General features: G+C 36.7%; 1 protein-coding gene across 2 annotated transcripts in view; it reads left to right on the plus strand.

Moving 5' to 3' along the window:
* Positions 1-18,302, plus strand: part of LOC126347901 (WD repeat-containing protein 20) — a 66,695-nt gene extending 48,393 nt beyond the window's left edge. The window contains exon 4 of one of the 2 annotated variants that reach the window (XM_050002310.1): positions 13,103-18,302. In XM_050002310.1, the coding sequence (XP_049858267.1) occupies positions 13,103-13,207 (105 nt within the window). In that variant the 3' untranslated portion in view covers positions 13,208-18,302. The remainder of the gene's footprint in view (positions 1-13,102) is intronic. The other variant, XM_050002311.1, reaches the window with a different exon arrangement.
* Positions 18,303-19,998: the final 1,696 nt, after the last annotated feature.

Raw genomic sequence — 19,998 nt, forward strand, 5'->3', positions numbered from 1 at the left:
ACCTGGTATATGGAGAGATAATATACATATCACAATATAGCAATGCAGGTCCTGAAAAGTAAATGAGCATCTAAGGGGATAGTGGATGGTGGGAGTTGAACTTGGCTATAAACAAATATTGTGCATAAAAATTGATCTGCAACTTGGCTGAACACCCAAAAGGTCAACACTAATCTGTGAAGGAGTTGCAATAAAACATTGGAATTACAGTGAGCAGGATATATCCTGAAATCTAAGTCTACCATATTAGTTATTTTGTTATGTAGTTTGTCTAACTTAAAGCCAATATTACAGATATATTTTTGGGTTTGTAGCATAGTTGACTTTCCTTTTTTGCACACACTATTTCAGTGATTGGCCGAGTTGGCTCGAGTAGACTAGAGCAAGTAATTATTGAGTGCATTTGCTGCCTAGACTCAAAGAGGATACTGTGTAATAGTATGCAGAAGGCACACTCATTTTGAATTTGTCACAACTGTGTTGCAGTTCAAAGGATGTGTTTGCACATCAAACACTTGCCCCAATCTCTGGACCAAGTACTCACACTCTTAGGGAAAACATAAACATCACAAGTGATTGATAGTAAATAGAACGTGGAGTCTTCCTAATCACTGATTTGTGAAGTGAATGTAAACTGATCAGGAGTGTGACAGTGGTGTGAAGCTGCGTGCAACTTTTGAGTGGAAAGCAAAATGGCAAGCATTTGGGGAGAACGCGGTGGACAGCTGTGTCGAGCTGAATATGAACTGCTCCATGTTATAGTAGAAAAGATTGGGGAGGATTGATGGTTAAAGGTGACAACTTTACCTGTGTAAATTTCCCGTGTCTCTCCTGCATTTAGTTGCGTCAGTCAAGTTTGATTTCTTGATATTGTGTGCCCCTTGGATCTCACCTGTGCTAACAAAGTACCACCAAAACTTACATTATGTGTATGACTGTGGGGCAAAACGTGACATGAGACTCTAGAAACAAAACCACTTTGCACGGTGTATACACACATTGTTGATGCAGAAGAAGACTGTAATAGTCCTGATCCCTCAGAAATCCTGCACCCTGCCTTGGGACATACAAGGTGTATTGCTGGTCAAAAAACAATGAAGAAATGTTCACTATTTAAGTCTAAACACTTATTTCACTACTTGACATAAACTGTCATGTAATTCAAATAATGGGTTGTGTTAAAGTATGGTTATGTTTCCACCCCAGTAATTCTTGCTCACATATGACAGCTGCAACACTGATTGTTACATACTTTGGCTGAGAAATAATTGTTTTTTGCACAATACTGTCATGCCTTCAACCCATTTGATCTACTTTAGCATCTTTCAATATAACAACATTGTCATACAAGCTTTTCCATCATGATTATTATTTTAAGAATTGCTGTTCTGTGATATGATGTCACAAAATGTTTCATCAAGGAACACCAAGTGTTTGTGTGGCAATTAGTTGACACATAGTTCAAAGAATGTATGTCTCTGCACAATGAAATATTTGATGTATTGTGTTTTTTATACCAGTTGTATGTGAATTAGGTATGTGTACAGCAGTTTAATCATAAGATACACAGGTTGCTAGTTTTAAGCTATTGTCCCTGCTGAACTTTTCATTAGAATAATTATTTCACTTTATGTTACTGTGATTTATCGCTTGTTAACAAGTCCTCCCTTTCTCCATGTAGAATATTTAAACTTTAGTTACATGTTACCCACATAAATACTAGAGGGGCAGGTACCCTACCCTGAGGAAGAGCAGGAAAGTCACCCAGCTGCACACCTAGAATTTCCAGAAAATGGTGTGTAAATAACTTCCTGGCAGATTAAAACTGTGTGTCAGACTGGGGCTTGCAGTTGGAAACTTTGCTTTCAGCAGGCAATTGCTGTACCAACTGGGTTACCCGGGCAAGACTGATGACCTGCCTTCACATCTTACTTCTGCAATAACCTCTCGCCTTCCTCCCAACATTTGTATGGGTTTCAAAAAGGTGGAGTACAGCAGGTTTTAGTAAGCAAATCTAGATTTTAAGTAGTGCCTTGCCATTATCAGTGCACTATTTCATAGTATCAATGTATGTCCTAGTACTTTCAAAAGCCATATCACAGTCGTTGAGTGCAACCACTTTCCTAATGGAAGGTAATTTGATTGTATGAGTTTTCCTGTATACTTAGTCCTGCTGGCGGAAGAAATATGAATTTTCTAGTTAGGAGAGAGATATTGTTGGAAGTTATGTTGTGAAGGCATGTTATCAGTTGTGCCTGGAGAGCTCGGTCAGTAAAGTGGTTACCCGCAGAAGGTAAAAGTTTCGGATTCAAGTCCTGAAGTGGTTCAAGGTTTTAATCTGTCAGGAAGTTTCAAATCAATGCACATTACACTGCAAAGTGAAAAATTCATTTGGATTGTTAAATAGTTTGGGACATGATGTTTATTTCATATTTGAAATGAGATCTTGTAAGGGTTTCTCTCTGCATTTATATTAGTATTTATTGTCCAACAGACTAAAGTGTTACAATAGAGAATGTTGGTAAGAAATAAACTTGTGATATTACAAGAATGATCAAACTGAAGTCAGTAATTTTAGTGTTTTGAGTTGTGTAATGTAGCTAAGTATTGATGATTCACTGTGCTCTTGTTATTTTAGTTTGTTTAAATTCATGCCAATGGAATGAGCATATTACAATGAGCATATTCATGTCATAGTTCATAGGCAAGGCAGATGGAGTTATCCAAATAAGAACATGCACCACATGAAACTTTTAGAATATTTTGTATAGGGGATAGAAGTACTCATAATAGATTGCTTAATATTACATGTAAGCACAGGGAGTTCATTAACTTTCAGTCAAACGTTGAATGTTTACCTGAGCGCTGTATCCTATCCTTTTTGTCCTACATCATGGTGTTATTGAAAATTATTTGGATCAAGCTGGAGGTCAGATATAAAATTCTGAGATGGTTTACACATGCTCAGTGAATCAAAAGCTCCATAATCAATTGTAAAAAAAAAATAAATAAATAAATAAATAAATAAATAAATAAAAAAAGGCTATAGAGTATAACGTATGACTGGATGGTAAGCTTAATGTTGTGTGGATTGGCAAAGCACTTATCATTTATTCTTGAATAACTGTTGGTCGGAATTAGTAACTGTCCAGCTTACCGCTCTGCTTGTATGTAGAAGTTTAGTGGTAGAAATATGAAACAGTGTCTCTCTTCACTGATTACTAGAATTCATCTCCTCTCCAGTGCATTCTCCTCTAAAATAACTGAAGACATTATTTATGAACAAATTCCACTGCCACTGAACTTCCTTTATGGAACAATTTTCATATGAGTTGCACTTCAGCTGGTCCACTGTAAGTCAGTCTCGGGCAATTGCGCATTCTGTATTGGCGCTCTATCTTTCCAGCCAGTAATCGAAGGTTGTTATTAATAAACAGTGAGTTCAACACATGACCATGTTCATCATCTTGTTAGACACCATAAAAGAGGCACTCTCTTCTATAGCTATAGTTGGCAGTTTAGTTATTAGACCATCATAAGTATTTTCTGTGATACATACATCCTGTGATGAAAAACTAGTACATAACAGTTGATGATCCACAGTGCATTTCCACTTCCATCAGTGTATGTACATTAAATAGTCCTTGCAGTGCTGAAAAAATGAAATTGGAAACATTTAAGTAGGTAAGAAAATAATATGCAAACATTTCTGGTAAAACTTTACAATCAGTCGTGGAGAGCAGAGTAGATTTTAGAGTGAGTGCAAATACTTTAGTGAAATAAATGAGCTTCTTTGTGCCACACTTTTGTGTCATTTTGACGTGTATCATTGTTTGTGCCAAATTGAGGAAGAGTGATTAGCCAATTTCTATGTGGAAACTAAAGCCAAAGCAAGAAAACAAAATATTACTTGTACCTTAACTTTCCCACTAAGTTGTAATATTTATTAAGACCAACTCTTATGCCACACAGATTAGTATTAGCTAATGTAACTGTTTCTGAGTGCTTGCCTGTATATAGGGTGGTCAGAAACAGTCTGAAAAGCTTGTGAGGACGTTGCAAGGGAGGTTCAGCTGAAAAATAATTGTTAAGAAAAGAATTTGATAATTTGCTTTATTTCAGAGTTATTTAGTGTTAAAGTTAGATGGTCAGGTCATTGTGCACACACATTCAAGACCTTGCACACACTACAGTGTGATAATGCACAGACTTCTGAGAGTCCGTGCATTACCTCTTTTTCAAATGCTCATAACCAGTTAAAATGTGCCTTCTATGAAACGGGGTGGATTTAAGTTAGGAAACCAAGCAAAGAAAACATTTCGCGAGACTGTCTGACGGGCTGCTTGAATTTTTACGTGCAACAACCTGAGTTTCTAACTTCAGTGCTAAATAACTTGGAAACAATGCAACATATTGAATTTTTATCATATCAATCATTTCTCAGCACAGCCTCCATTGCAACATCCTTGCAAGCTGACCACCCTGTAGAAAACAAGTCGTATTACTGACAAACAGGAACACAGTAGTTTGAATGTCATATAATAGAAAATAGAGAAGGTCTTGTGCAGAGCAAATACTGATTCTAAATAACCTAATGGAAATCAAGAAAATCAGAAACTTGAAATACTTGATAACTATTTTAGATTTTCGAAAGGCATACAACACAGTTAATAGAAATACACTGAGCAACCTAATAAAGGAATTTGGACTTGATGATAAAGCAACAGAAATAATTAAAGGGACATTACCAAACACATCAAAAGTAAAAACTGTTGTTGTTGTTGTTGTTGTTGTTGTGGTCTTCAGTCCTGAGACTGCTTTGATGCAGCTCTCCATGCTACTCTATCCTGTGCAAGCTTCTTCATCTCCCAGTACCTATTGCAACCTACATCCTTCTGAATCTGCTTAGTGTATTCATCTCTTGGTCACCCTCTACGTTTTTTACCCTCCACACTCCCCTTCAATGCTAAATTTGTGATCCCTTGAGGCCTCAAAACATGTCCTACCAACCGGTCCCTTCTTTTTGTCAAGTTGTGCCACAAACTCCTCTTCTCCCCAATTCTATTCAACACCTCCTCATTAGTTACGTGATCTACCCATCTAATCTTCAATATTCTTCTGTAGCACCACATTTCGAAAGCTTCTATTCTTCTTCTTGTCTAAACTATTTATCGTCCATGTTTCACTTCCATACATGGCTACACTCCATACAAATACTTTCAGAAATGACTTCCTGACACTTAACTCTATACTCAATGTTAACAAATTTCTCTTCTTCAGAAACGCTTTCCTTGCCATTGCCAGTCTACATTTTATATGCTCTCTACTTCGGCCATCATCAGTTATTTTGCTCCCCAAATAGCAAAACTCCTTTACTACCTTGTCTTATTTCCTAATCTAATTCCCTCAGCATCGCCCGACTTAATTCGACTACATTCCATTATCCTTATTTTGCTTTTGTTGATGTTCATCTTATATCCTCCTCTCAAGACACTATCCATTCCGTTCCACTTCTCTTCCAAGTCCTTTGCTGTCTCTGACATAAATAAAATGTCATCGGCGAACCTCAAAGTTTTTATTTATTTTCCATGGATTTTAATACCTACTCTGAAATTTTCTTTTGTTTCCTTCATTGCTTGCTCAATATACAGATTGAATAACATCGGGGAGAGACTACAACCCTGTCTCACTCCCTTCCCAACCACTGCTTCCCTTTCATGTCCCTCGACTCTTATAACTGCCATCTGGTTTCTGTACAAATTGTAAATAGCCTTTCGCTCCTTGTATTTTACCCCTGCCACCTTCAGAATTTGAAAGAGGGTATTCCAATCAACATTGTCAAAAGCTTTCTCTAAGTGTACAAATGCTAGAAACATAGGTTTGCCCTTCCGTAATGTAGCTTCTAAGATAAGTCGTAGGGTCAGTATTGCCTCACGTGTTCCAACATTTCTACAGAATCCAAACTCATCTTCCCCGAGGTCGGCTTCTACTAGTTTTTCCATTCGTCTGTAAAGAATTTGCATTAGTTTTTTGCAGCTGTGACTTATTAAACTGATAGTTCGGTAATTTTCACATCTGTCAACACCTGCTTTCTTTGGGATTGAAATTATTATATTCTTCTTGAAGTCTGAGGGCGTTTCACCTGTTTCATACATCTTGCTCACCAGATGGTAGAGTTTTGTCAGGACTGGCTCTCCCAAGGCCGTCAGTAGATCTAATGGAATGTTGTCTACTCTGAGGGCCTTGTTTCGACTCGGGTCTTTCAATGCTCTGTCAAACTCTTCTCCCATTTCATTTTCATCTACATCCTCTTCCATTTCCATAATATTGTCCTCAAGTACATTGCCCTTGTATAGACCCTCTATATACTCCTTCCACCTTTCTGCTTTCCCTTCTTTGCTTAGACCTGGGTTTCCATCTGAGCTCTTAATATTCATACAAGTGGTCCTCTTTTCTCCAAAGGTCTCTTTAATTTTCCTGTAGGCTGTATCTATCTTACCCCTAGTGAGATAAGCCTCTACATCCTTACATTTGTCCTCTAGCCATCCTTGCTTAGCCATTTTGCACTTCCTGCCGATCTCATTTTTGAGACATTTGTATTCCTGTTTGCCTGCTTGATTTACTGCATTTTTATATTTTCTACTTTCATCAATTAAATTCAATATTTCTTCTGTTACCCAAGGATTTCTACTAGCCCTCGTCTTTTTACCTACTTTATCCTCTGCTGCCTTCACTACTTCATCCCTCAAAGCTACCCATTCTTCTTCTACTGTATTTTCCCCCCATTCCTGTCAATTGTTCCCTTATGCTCTCCCTGAAACTCTGTACAACCTCTGGTTCTTTCAGTTTATCCAGGTCCCATCTCCTTAAATTCCCACCTTTTTGCCGTTTCTTCAGTTTGAATCTACAGGTCATAACCAATAGATTGTGGTCAGTCCACATCTGCCCGTGGAAATGTCTTACAATTTAAAACCTGGTTCCTAGAGCTCTGTCTTACCATTATATAATCTATTTGAAACCTGTCAGTATCTCCAGGCTTCTTCCATGTATACAGCCTTCTTTTATGATTCTTGAACCAAGTGTTAGCTATGATCAAGTTGTGCTCTGTGCAAAATTCTACCAGGCGGCTTCCTCTTTAGTTTCCCAATCCATATTCACCTACTATGTTTTCTACCCTCCCTTTTCCTACTACCGAATTCCAGTCACCCATGACTATTAAATTTTCGTCACCCTTCACTATCTGAATAATTTCTTTTATTTCATCATACATTTCTTCAATTTCTTTGTCATTGGCAGAGCTAGTTGGCATATAAACTTCTAATACTGTAGTAGGTGTGGGCTTCGTATCTATCTTGGCCACAATTATGCGTTCACTATACTGTTTGTAGTAGCTTACCCGCATTCCTATTTTCCTATTCATTATTAAACCTACTCTTGCATTACCCCTATTTGATTTTGTGTTTATAATCTTGTAGTTACCTGACCAAAAGTCTTGTTCCTCCTGCCACCAGACTTCACTAATTCCCACTGTATCTAACTTTAACCTATCCATTTCCCTTTTTAAATTTTCTAACCTACCTGCCCGATTAAGGGATCTGACACTCCACACTCAGATCTGTAGAACGCCAGTTTTCTTTCTCCTGATAATGACATCCTCTTGAGTAGTCCCCGCCCGGAGATCCAATGGGGTACTGTTTTACCTCCAGAATACTTTACCCAAGAGGACACCATCATCATTTAATCATACAGTAAAGCTGCATGCCCTCGGGAAAAATTACGGCCGTAGTTTCCCACCGAGCAAGGTGGCGCAGTGGTTAGACACTGGACTCTCATTCGGGAGGACGATGGTTCAATCCCGCGTCCGGCCAACTTGATTTAGGTTTTCAGTGATTTCCCTAAATCGCTCCAGGCAAATGCCGGGTTGGTTCCTTTGAAAGGGCACGGCCACTTCCTTCCCCATCCTTCCATAATCCGATGAGACCAATGACCTCGCTGTCTGGTCTCCTTCCCAAAACAACTCAACCCTGTAGTTTCCCCTTGCTTTCAGCCATTCGCAGTACCAGCACAGCAAGGCCGTTTCGGTTAGTGTTACGAGGCCAGATCAGACAATCATCCAGACAGTTGCCCTTGCAACTACTGAAAAGGCTGCTGCCCCTCTTCAGGAACCACACGTTTGTCTGGCTTCTCTACAGATACCCCTCCGTTGTGGTTGCACCTACGGTACGGCTATCTGTATTGCTGAGGCACGCAAGCCTCCCCACCAATGGCAAGGTCCATGGTTCATGGGGGAAGGAAGTAAAAATTATGGGGTAACTATTGAAATGATATGAAATAAAATCAGGAGTAAGGTAGAGATGCAAGTCTGCAGGCTTCTGTGGCCATTGTCACTGAAGTTAAAATCTTCTGGCTTATTAGGCCACGTCACAGTTCCTATAAAATAATTGCCATTTTGACCCCTCTGCTGGGATATTCCTCAGGATCTTCCATTGTCCACTACTGCTAGAACACTGTCAGAGACCAGTGTCGCGTTGTCTTATAAAGGAGAGTTTTCCTGTGTTCGTGCTGGAGAAGTGGTAGTATTGGTTAAAATTCTTGTGGATATCATTGGTGGGCCATCATCATTGGCTAACATACCTGTACTGATGCAGAAGCGGTTGGAATTTCCAACAATGCATCTAATTTCAGTAGAGAGGACGGCTATAGGCTTCCAGCATCATGGCTCCCTGCCATCAAGAAAGTGAATATGCGGCTGCAGTGAGCGAGCAACATAAACAATGCACTGCAAGTCGCCTCGGCTGACTATAATATTTTGGATAAACATGCCCCTCTCTCTTTCTCTGCCCATTTCGCATCTAGCCAATGACGACGGCCAACCAATAGCATTATTAGGAATTTCTATCAGTAACTCTTCTCCAGCATTAGTGTGGAATACTGCCTTCTATCCAATAACAACAGGGCACCAATAGTACCCATATGAATTTAGCCAATAATGCCCCTTCTTCTACATCAGTGCAGGAATATTAGCCAATGATAATGGCTCACCAATGGTAGCCATGAGAATTTCAACCAATGCCACCACTATCCAACACGAACACAGGAAAACTCCCCTTTATAAGAGAACGCAACACTGGTCTCTGACAGTGTTCTAGCAGTGGTGGATACCAGAAGATCCTGAGGAATATCCAAGCAGAGGGGTAGAAACGTCAATTATTTTATAGAAAATATGATTGAATCTAATAACCCAGAATATTTTAACTTCAAGGCAGAGATGGTCTACCACCCCTACTTTTCAGTTGCCCGTTAGAGAAAGTAGTGAGAAGATGAACGAAATCCCACTATACATGGGGTGTTCATCTACAAGGAAGTCCAAATAAAATCACCATACATTGTCTAGCTTTTGCAGGTGACATTGCATTAATTACTGCCTGAGAGGATTGTACCAAAGAGCAAATCACAGAACTACAGAAACAAGCGGATGAAATAGGACTTAAAAATATCATTTGAAAAAACACTGTTCATGACAAATATCAGTGATGCCCCCAACCCCAAATCTCTTAATATTCATAACAACATAATATGTAAAACAAACTGCTTTAAATACCTTGGAGAATGGGTAACAAACACTACAAAAGAAAAGGTAGACATAGAAAATAGAGCACATCAATGGAAAGAGCATTTCATATGATCTATAACAAAAAATCTTTGTCCTGTAATGCAAAACTAAGACACTATCAAACAGTGATAAGGCCAGAAACACTTAAACTAACAAGAAGATTTAAGGATACTGAAAAAAGTTGAAATAAGAATTCTAAGGAAAATATTGAGGCCTGGAAGTAATAGTAATGTTGAATACAAGCTAAGAGGAAACAAAGAGCTCTGTTTGAAAATGGAAAAGCTAACTGATGCAATGAAAAGTGTTATGGATACACATACTGAATGGAAACTAACAGATTAACCCAGCAGATCTTAAAACTATACAGCTGCAAATCCAAACCCACGTGGTGCACTGAAATTGACAAAGATACAAAAATACTGGAATTTGAATGGATACAACATACAAAAAAGTATTTTTAAAGAAGGGACATGGAAGGCAGGATTTCCGAACAGGAAGAGGTCTGCAAAATGAGAGAAGTGGACCCATGAAGAAAGGCAATGACACTCTTGAAGGATGAAGTAAGTGTTAGGAGCAACAAAAAATAAACATCAGGAAGCAAAACGAAAGTTAATTGATCATACCATCCAAAATGGTTATTTGAATAACTAAATAATAAAAAAAATTCGATAGCCAAGAAAAAGGTGCCACATACAAGAAAAATGCAGCAAACACGCACGCTGCACAATATACTTCCATTTATGATGGTTTACAACCCTTATAGTTTGTAAACTGGCTGTTTGTTGAAGAGGTCATCTTGATAAATTTTTATTCACAGTGGAAAAATCATGCCTTCATTCTGTAAATTTATGGCTGTGGTACACACTATGAAGAAAAAATTAATATTATGTATGTAAGTTATACCATCAGAATGAGCATTGCTATATATAGGATTATCTCAAGATGTACAGGCATGCTTTAAGCAGAAAAAATGTCAGTTGTTTTTTTGTAAAACTAACATAAAACATTTAACATTCTGCAGCTTTGCTGGCTTCCATAACAGTTTTTAACTTAACAAGATCCACTGGGGGGAAAAAAGACTTCCCTCCCCCTATACACACACATAATTTTCCCCCTTGCCCTTATCCCCGATTAACACGTTCAACACTGCTATCTAAATTAGAAGGAATAATTACATAATAGTCATGCCTCTTAAACACACACACAGGTTTCAAGTAGAAATAAAACAAAAAAATAACTTCATAAGTGTGTATGTGTTTCAAAAGCAAACTTCACTGTAGCATGTGGCATTTACGTTGTTGGTAGTTTGTGGTACCTTTTCTGGAAAACTGTGATCAAAATTTGTTCCTAACATAAACGTTGGTGTCCTGCAGCTACAAAGTCCATGCTAATTTTTTTTTATAAAGTCTGCTAGAGATATTTTTTGCTTGGTGACATCCTTGTACAAATTAAAACCATTCACATTGCACATTAAGAAAATGCACAAGATTTTTTTTTTCCACCACTTAATTGTTTTGTTGCAAATGGTTAGTAGCTGCAAAGCTGATTGACACAGTTAACACTAGTGGTGTTCATCTTGTAATGTATGGCACTGTTGGCTTTACTGTTACTGTAAAACCTTTTGAATATACAGAAACCTCCTTGGTAGTCGCCTGATGTTTTGTGGAAAGGCAATATACATCACATATATGTTTCCATTTGTGTGTCAGAGTAAGACGCTTCCTCGAGGTGGAGGGAATTTCACTTTGCATCAGCTTCCTTTTTTGAAGCTAATTGATAGGCCCTTTCTGTTCTTGATGAAAGTTCCAACATATAGTGTCCAATGTTCCTGCAAGATGTTCAGTAAAGACACACTTGTAAATCATGCTATCTGTGAAGTATCAGCACTGTTAAGATACTAGACTCATATTTGATACGAAAGGTTCATATCCTTGGGGTTTAAGTTTTTCTGATTTCCCAAAATTATTCATGGTGAATGCTTAAATGATTACTAGTACTAGAGCAACAGGAGGAGTCAAATGGACTTTGTCTACATTTTGTTCTATATTTTAGTAATTAAGTGCCTTTTAAGATTTTCCAACAGAGCAAGGTGCCACTAAGGTTGACATAAGACTTGTTTTTGGAGGACTAAGATTGTTGAAGTCGTGTGATATGATTATCTTCTGTTGGGCTACATCATGTAACCAGGTTTCTTTTAATATTATGTTGTCATTGGCCATTATTACCATGCAAGATTCATTTAAAGTCCAAAGCAAAGGTCAGAGGATGACTGCCTTCGCAGAAAGCAGTAAGTTACTAAACTGAATGCATAAGGATAATGACGACTTTCATATAAGACAGTGCAATGGTTACCTATGGCACAAGACATATTGGTTTAAGTAATGCCCAGTAATAAAGTGGACCTTTGATTAGTATGCTGGTTCACATTAGTAAGAGCAGCATTCAAATCCATTTACACGTATGTCTATTTTGGTGTCTCTTGGCACTCTTAAATTGTGAAATTTGAATGTCAGGCTATCTTTTTACGCATAACACAGCTGTGACTAGTTTATTCATAGTTGTTACTTCCATGGCAGTTGTATAACTTTTATTCTCCAATAAAAGGAAACCACAATCAGGTTTCAGGTCAACAGTCCCATCTTCAGGTGTGTAGAATGTAGTACAAGTCAACTAACATGATTAGGAATTGACTAACTGGGGTAAATAGTGTGATTCTAACATACATGGTATGTAAGCAGAAAATCCATCTCATAAATTCCTAGGTAACGTGGGAAACCTCTCAACGAACGGGGCAATGGTCCAGGCTTAAGAATGTGAATAACATGTTTCCGCATATTGCGAGAGGACCGTACATTCGCGCGCAGTACTGGATACGCACTCATTTAGTACCATACCAACCACATGTTCGAATGTCAATGTGTGGTTGGTACAGTATTACATGGGCATCTATGTGGTAGGATGGGAATGTATGGTTATCTTGGTTTATGTGGAAACATGTTATTCAGATTCTTGAGCCTGGGCCTTTGCCCCGTTCTTAGAGAGGTTTCCCGAGAAGCGTAGATATAGATGAGATGGATTTTCTGATTAAACGTCATGTTCCGGAGAATCGCTGTCTTAATCCTTGTTAGTTAACTCATATGAGCATTTTATGCACCTGAAAATGGGACTGTTGTCCTGACACCTGTTTGTGCTCTTTGTTAATTGGAAAAAAAATTATACAACTGTAGGTGATGTCATCAATCGCAGATATATACAACAGTTGTGAATGTCCTGTCAAGAGGAAAACGTTTGATCACTTTCTGTTGCATCCTTTTTGAGATTGAGCTTGATTCAACATCTAATGACCATTTAACTCCAAACAACTTGATCAGAGATTAATCTTCAGTCGTTAGTTATTATTTTACTGTAAGTTTATTTTTCTTCAGGAGGCACCTAGAAAATATTTTGATCCGTAAAGTTCTACTACTTAAGACATTCTGCATATTCTAGGGACCAGTGCCACATATTCCATCGAGTCCAACTGCGGTGACTGCCCCTTCTACATCCACACCAGCTGGAGCTGTTACTTCCATGCCTGGAGGAACTGTGGTATAGCAAGAATCCTGCCCTGACTGCTGCTGTGACAGGTGTCGCAGGGCGGCAGGTGCCCATTCTGGTCGTGCTCGTGCTGTGCTGACTCTTGGAGCTTGGTGGGCATCTTCAGCGTGTACGTCTGCCGCCACTCTATAGTGTGTTCCTTTCCTGACTCACCAGAAGCCTTCTGGAATAACTTGCTGAAGCCACATAAAGAGTTTGTGTAGGCTTGCAGCATGATGGGAGTCAAAACTGAGCAGTGCAGATCAATAATCGTTGATGATTTTTTTAGTATTGCTTTGTGTGTGTGTGTGTGTGTGTGTGTGTGTGTGTGTGTGTGTAAACGTGCATACTACTATGCATGTGCACATGTTGTTATGTGGATGGACATACATGTGTATGCACATTCTTGTACATATATACATATATTTTTTGTTTGTCTCAAAAGTTTGTTGAAGATATTTATGAAAATTTTGTGTATATGAAGTATCATTTCTGTGCTCATATCAATTTCCTTGGCACGGATCTGGATTGTGTCTTCTTTTTCAGTGAGCATCTTGCAAATGTATGAAAGTACATAAGAATTATTGCAAATTAATTTCATTGTTTGTATGACATGGTGCTGTCGGTCAAAGTACTCATTGTTTGTCTTGAATATCAGTATCTTAAGTTAAACACAGAAGAAAAGCTCTCTCCACTGCATGCTGCAGTTTATTTTTAATAATCTTTGTCACAATTTGTAATTTAAAATGTGAAGTGCAAAGTTGATGGAGAATGTTATAGTTCAAATAAGTATCCATAAAGATCTCAAAAAAGAATACAGTGCAGTCTGCATTAAGAGTGATGACGGTAAGTTGTATGTACTATGATTCACAATTTTTTCTTTAGCTTATTGTCAGACAAAATTGCCTTATCTTGAGCTGAAAATAAATCAAAAGACAGATGCCAAGAACAATAGCAAACTCGCAGTAATTAGGAAGTGTGTAAGGAAAGACATTTGTTTCAATTCCTGTTACATAATACGAAATAATGATACAAATTTATTATTTGTAGACAGACTTCCCATACAAAAAAAGTCTAAAGTATACTGGTAGTATAAACGCAGTTTTTAAGATCTTCGATGGTGATATCTCTGGAGGGGGGGGGACACAGTAATTATTTGCCAATAAGTAATAATAGGCCAGACGAAATAAGATTCTCCTGCTCATGTGTTTACGAACAAGGCCAGGTTGGCGTTTTTTTTTAATTTTTTTATACTATTATTATTAAAAAAGTCAGAGGTCTCTCTACAGTACTAGCAACAAGTAAAGAGTCTAATTTCACTATATGAGCACAGCCTCATACATATGTGAAATATCATCCATTACTTTTATCAAAGTTAAGAACAAACAATGAATGCATTTCCACTGGCTTTCGAATTGTTGTTGTTGTTACAAAGAATCCTTTGCTTACGAAACAAACTAACGGGAAGTTTTGACATTAAATTTTGTAATCGCAAAACCTAGAAACTAGGCATGAAGACCCAAAAAACACTGCTGGTTGGGCAACTACAAATTTTCATTTTCAGAGTATTTACTTTTCTAGGAAAACAGAAGTGTCAGAAACCCCCCCCTCCGCCTTACACACACACACACACACACACACACACACACACACACACACACACACACACACACACTTGTCCTAAAAATGAATTTCACAAATACACTCAGGAAACCCTTATTGTCAAGCATGTCTGTGGAGGAATATTTTGAAAAGTTGCTTACTTAAAATCTGGTATTCAAGGCAAAATTCACTTGTACACATTTTTTGTCTCGGACAAATTGGATGAAATGGAATTCCAGCACAGATTCCTGTGCATGGCAAAAAGGTGATGCAAACTAAACAGTAAAAGAGGGAAGGCTTTGTTTTTTGTTGTTTATGTTACTCATAATTAATACATACTCAGTCATACCCTCATACAAATATGGTTTGAATACTGCTGGACAGTTAAATATTCTTACAAATTGTTCATGCAATAAAAATTTCATATTGCAATAGACAATTTGATATTGTAAAAACATTTACAGCTACAGCTGTGGTATGCTCCTGATGGCAATGATAGAGTGTAATACATTTTAATTTTGAAAAATGTCTTGTGATTATTTAATTGAAGAGAGAGGGAAGTCTGGGACAGATACATATTTAAGTACTTTTTAGCAAAATAAAATGTCTTCAGTATTTATTTGCACAGAGTAAAATGTTCTTTGCTTTCTGTAGCTTTTATTGAAGATCTGTTGATTTTTGTCTGTAATTTAATTGGACTCTGCGTGGTTCCAAAAATAATTTTATATTGTGGCCTAAAAGTTTTATTGATTTAAACTGTTTTAAAGCCTCAGGTTCAGAGATACTTCATACATACATTTTCTGTTGATTATTTAATAGTTTTATGTAGTTACAAAGAATATATGACCAAAGATAACTATAATGAAATCATTAAATTGTATTTAACAAATGTAAAAATAATGCATTCCAATTGTATTTATCGTAAATGTTGACTTTAAAATAAATGCCAGTGCTTTGTTATGTTTCACTGTTTTTTTACAAAAAGCACAAAATTAGAGTTTTAACTTTTGTGATATAAAAACAATGTATATGGGCAAAATGTATTGTATTTATAAAATTTTTGTTTGCATGGTATACCAATCAAAATATTTCAGTCGGAATGTTGAGTAAGTTACAATGAAATAAATACTGTATTAATGTTAGCATAGTAAGGAGGTTTTTGTACCAAGGAAACAGTTGCATATTCTCTAATCAAAGCCTCATTCATAGTTCCTGGCTCTAAAGTGAATGAATATTATCTTAGTTTGCTGAAAAGCCTAATTTTATGTAGATATCATTGGACATAGCTAGTAAGAAAGCAACCAGAAAAGCTTTAATATGTACATTTATTATGTATTATCTGTAAAGAATTACACTTGTGAACTCACGAGAGACCTGCCATCAGATTGGATTATGAAAAAAAAATTGTTGTATGCTGTGTAAGTGTTGTAATTTTTAACAATACATAATTTATGAACAAGGAAAATTTAGGTATACATGCAAAGAAGAGCCAGACTCACTAAACCTTAAACAGTTGCTGAACTACTGTAAACATATGTTTCTGAAACTCTTAGCAGATAATTTCCTAAGAAAGGAAGAAAACAATAAAAAGAGGATGAGGTGGTATAAAGAATTTATCTACCCTAGTTTTGGTGGGAAATTAGGGAGATCCTGTCCTTTCATAACAACTATTTAGAACACTGTCATTTTTGTGTTCCTGATGTATCACATGATCGTTTGCATTCTCAAGTCATCTTAACATCTTTAGCTATCTTTGATTTCTGCATTTATTCTTGATGGCATGAGGAGGAAGATGAAGTACTTCTTTTTTACATGTACATTATTTTTGAAAAAAATCTTTCTTACAATGTTAATTAATAACAATGTTTAAGAATATAATTTTCTCTGGGTTGTCAGGAGTTAAGATCTAGTTCTGTTCTCTTGATTTTGGAGAAGCTGTTCTTGCAATTTTAGAGGGACTGGAGCACATGCTACTCCCTGTTTCATCATTTCATGTGTACAACCTCAGTTGCACCATCTAATCTTTTAAGTCATTGGTCTGGTTACTCTGTGAAAAGGGAATTACATACTTGTAATTGGCTTTGTATAAATATTGGGCTGCAGCTAAGAATACACAGATCAAATCCATTTTAAATTCAACCGTGGAGGCATTTGTCATTTGTTTTGTTTTCAGAATACATTCAGTAGAGAACTCTGAGAGAGGGGTGGGGGGGAACTGCTCTGTACAAAGAAAGCTTCCATTTAATTTCGTCATCAACTCTGTCGTATCAGGATTTGTAGTTTCATGTTTGAAATTTTCACACTATGTGCACAGTGTAACGGATGACAAAATAATGCCAAGGGATGTTTCAACAATTTATGAACTATGTTTTGAATCTATCATTTGTGGCAGGTTAACACTTAGAATCCTCCCTGCTTCCATCATCAATGGAAGTAAACTATTAACAAAACTAAATAAAACTGACGTTTGTTTCTAACTACAGTCCTGTATTTGACTCATTAAACAAAGATTCACTTCTGCTAAAAAGTGGGTACTTCCTCTGTCCTTCTGTGTCGCCTCCACAACCACCTCTTATTCTTTCAAGGATTATATATCTGTCACAAAGTGTGAGGAAATTGACTGTCGACTAGCAGGGAATTATATTTACTTGATTTGGAGTTATTAGATATCCTTGTGCTGCAGTTATATAAATTTTTTTATATGTTATATTAAAAAAGTATCTTAAGAGTGCAATCTAGAGCAGCTGTGTGTGAGTTTTAGATTATTTATGAATATTAATAATATATAACTCTAATATTAGTTTTTCAAACAAGTCTGTGATTTAAAACAAAATAATGTAGTACATGTAACCTTGAAATGGTGGTTCATGTTGAAATATTTTGCTATACAGTTTGTAGTCATGTAAGCAGAGGTTTGAGTAGTAGATGTGTTGTGATCCCTCACAAACATTTTATCTGTAATATTTATTAATATGTGTTGAAGTAAAGACTGTCAATCCCATTACATTACTGGTCTTAAGACAGCTTATGAAATGACGAAAAAAGTTTTAGTGCTCAAGACACTTCATAAACCTGACATTTCACAGTGCAATGTATAATGAAAATTCATTTTTCACAAGCAAAATTTTTTTTGAGTAGTTTTGGAAATGCTCTCTTGGCTGTCAACACCTGTACATTCTGAGATAAAATTATGCTAATATGAAATGTGACTCAATATTCATTCACTTTGTTGAAATGGTATTGTGGAGATTGTGCTTCATTCATTTTATAATAGGCATTTTCATATGGTGCTTACTCAGTCTGCCAAAAGGCACATTTTGCATATACATACTTATACCTGCTGTTCCTTAGCCATGTGTAAGACACACTTTTTGTTCATGTAATTTGATGAGGAAACTAAAAAGTTCTCATCACAATGGAAGAAAAAGACACTGTGGTGTGCATATTTTTATTTGAACAATTTATGTATCATAGCCATCAGTTTTTTTGGTGATAAAAAATATGACATGTATTCGTTATTAATTTATTTACTTAATTGATAACTGCTGCCCATTTTCCTGGTTTCTGTCTGTTCAGAAATCATGTGGTGTATGGGGTCACACTTCCAGTACCATCTAATAACATAATACAGATTTGTGTTGAAGTAATAAGTTGTGCAACATCTGCAAAATTTACAAAAATTATATTTTGAGCTGTGATGAAACTGTTTTACTTTTCCACAGGATTTCTTGATATATGTTTCTGAATTAACATCTGTATGTTTTAATTATGCCCAAATTGAAAATATTGCCACCTTTGTCAAAAGTGAAATGGCGCTGTTAGCGTAATGGGTGTTTGACTGTTTTTCGGAAGCCATCTTAAATGGTTAATTATGTCATTTTGCGATCGTAACATATTTTTTTCCTTCTTGAATTTCAGTATTGTTTGATAAAAACAGAAATGAAATCCAAATAACTGGAAAGTCTGCTAAAACTCTTCATTACATTCATGTGATGCCTATGACATCACCGGCTTGCTCACTGCTCCCACTGTCATAAAGCTAATTCACAGTGATGCCTTGTTTTGGAATTTACATTTTGTTAAATGGATTACAAATGGTATGTAGTACCACATTGTACAAATGCATCCATAAAAGCTCTTGAAAAATTGTTTTTGAATGTTCCAGAGAATGAGAAGGCGCATAAAAATTCATTGCACTGCACCAGCAAAATGTCTCTACTTCAATGTCATAGTACCTTACTCGATTAAAAATGTCTGGCACTTTGAGGTTAACATTAATTTACATCCAAGACACACTTTACCATTAATCGCCAAAATTAAACTCGTAGTAAAAATTATTGTTATACTCGGTTATTTGCACAATTTTGGTGGCTCAGTTGGTAGAGTAGTAGAGTGTCGAATATTAAAATATTATATCCATACCCTAATGTAACCACAACAATATTTTAACTTAGGAAAACAAGTTGACGGTGCTTTCACATGAAAACCAAATCACAAGTACGAAGCTTCAGCACACCAATCAGAAACAGAGTATTATTGTGTTCCCGTCGGCATTTACGTGTGCTAAAATTTGCAGTAGCTGTTCACACATGTCATTTTCAGAAATATATTTTCTAGTTCATGTAATCACACACTTCTTACTTTATTAGAATCAATGTGGGTTTATTTTTATCGTCTTACTGTCCAGCTGGGGTCCTTATTGTTTAAGCTTTTGAAGTTTCATCATCTTACACAAGATGAAGTCTGCTCCAAACACTTACAGACAGCACAGTCCTTATGTTTGTGTTACCTGCATGTTACACATGCCTTATATCTCTGCATACAAAACCTAATTGTCCTGCATGTTGTTGTACTGTGGGGATATGGTGGTATCTTCAATACTTGCAGTGATTTCCCAAAAAAATGAATAGGGGGGTGGGGGGTGGTAATTGTTTTTAAGCGAATTAGATGCATTTATCCTCAGTTGTTCAGTTCTCAGGATACGATTAATGTGAAGCTAAATATAATACATCCCACCATCAAAACAACTGCTACAATGAGTTCTTGCTAACGCTGTTTCCAACCTACATTCTTCTTATTGTAGTTACATGTGTTGTGCCACAGAGCCTGTTCTTTTTGCAGTACCTCTGCTGAGTATGTTGTATGGTGGAAATCAGCACTAAGATATGCCAAGAATAATTTTATTGCACTTTAGGTCATATTTCATG

The sequence above is a fragment of the Schistocerca gregaria genome, chromosome 1 (genome assembly GCF_023897955.1).
Source record: "Schistocerca gregaria isolate iqSchGreg1 chromosome 1, iqSchGreg1.2, whole genome shotgun sequence".
Classification (NCBI taxonomy): domain Eukaryota; kingdom Metazoa; phylum Arthropoda; class Insecta; order Orthoptera; family Acrididae; genus Schistocerca; species Schistocerca gregaria.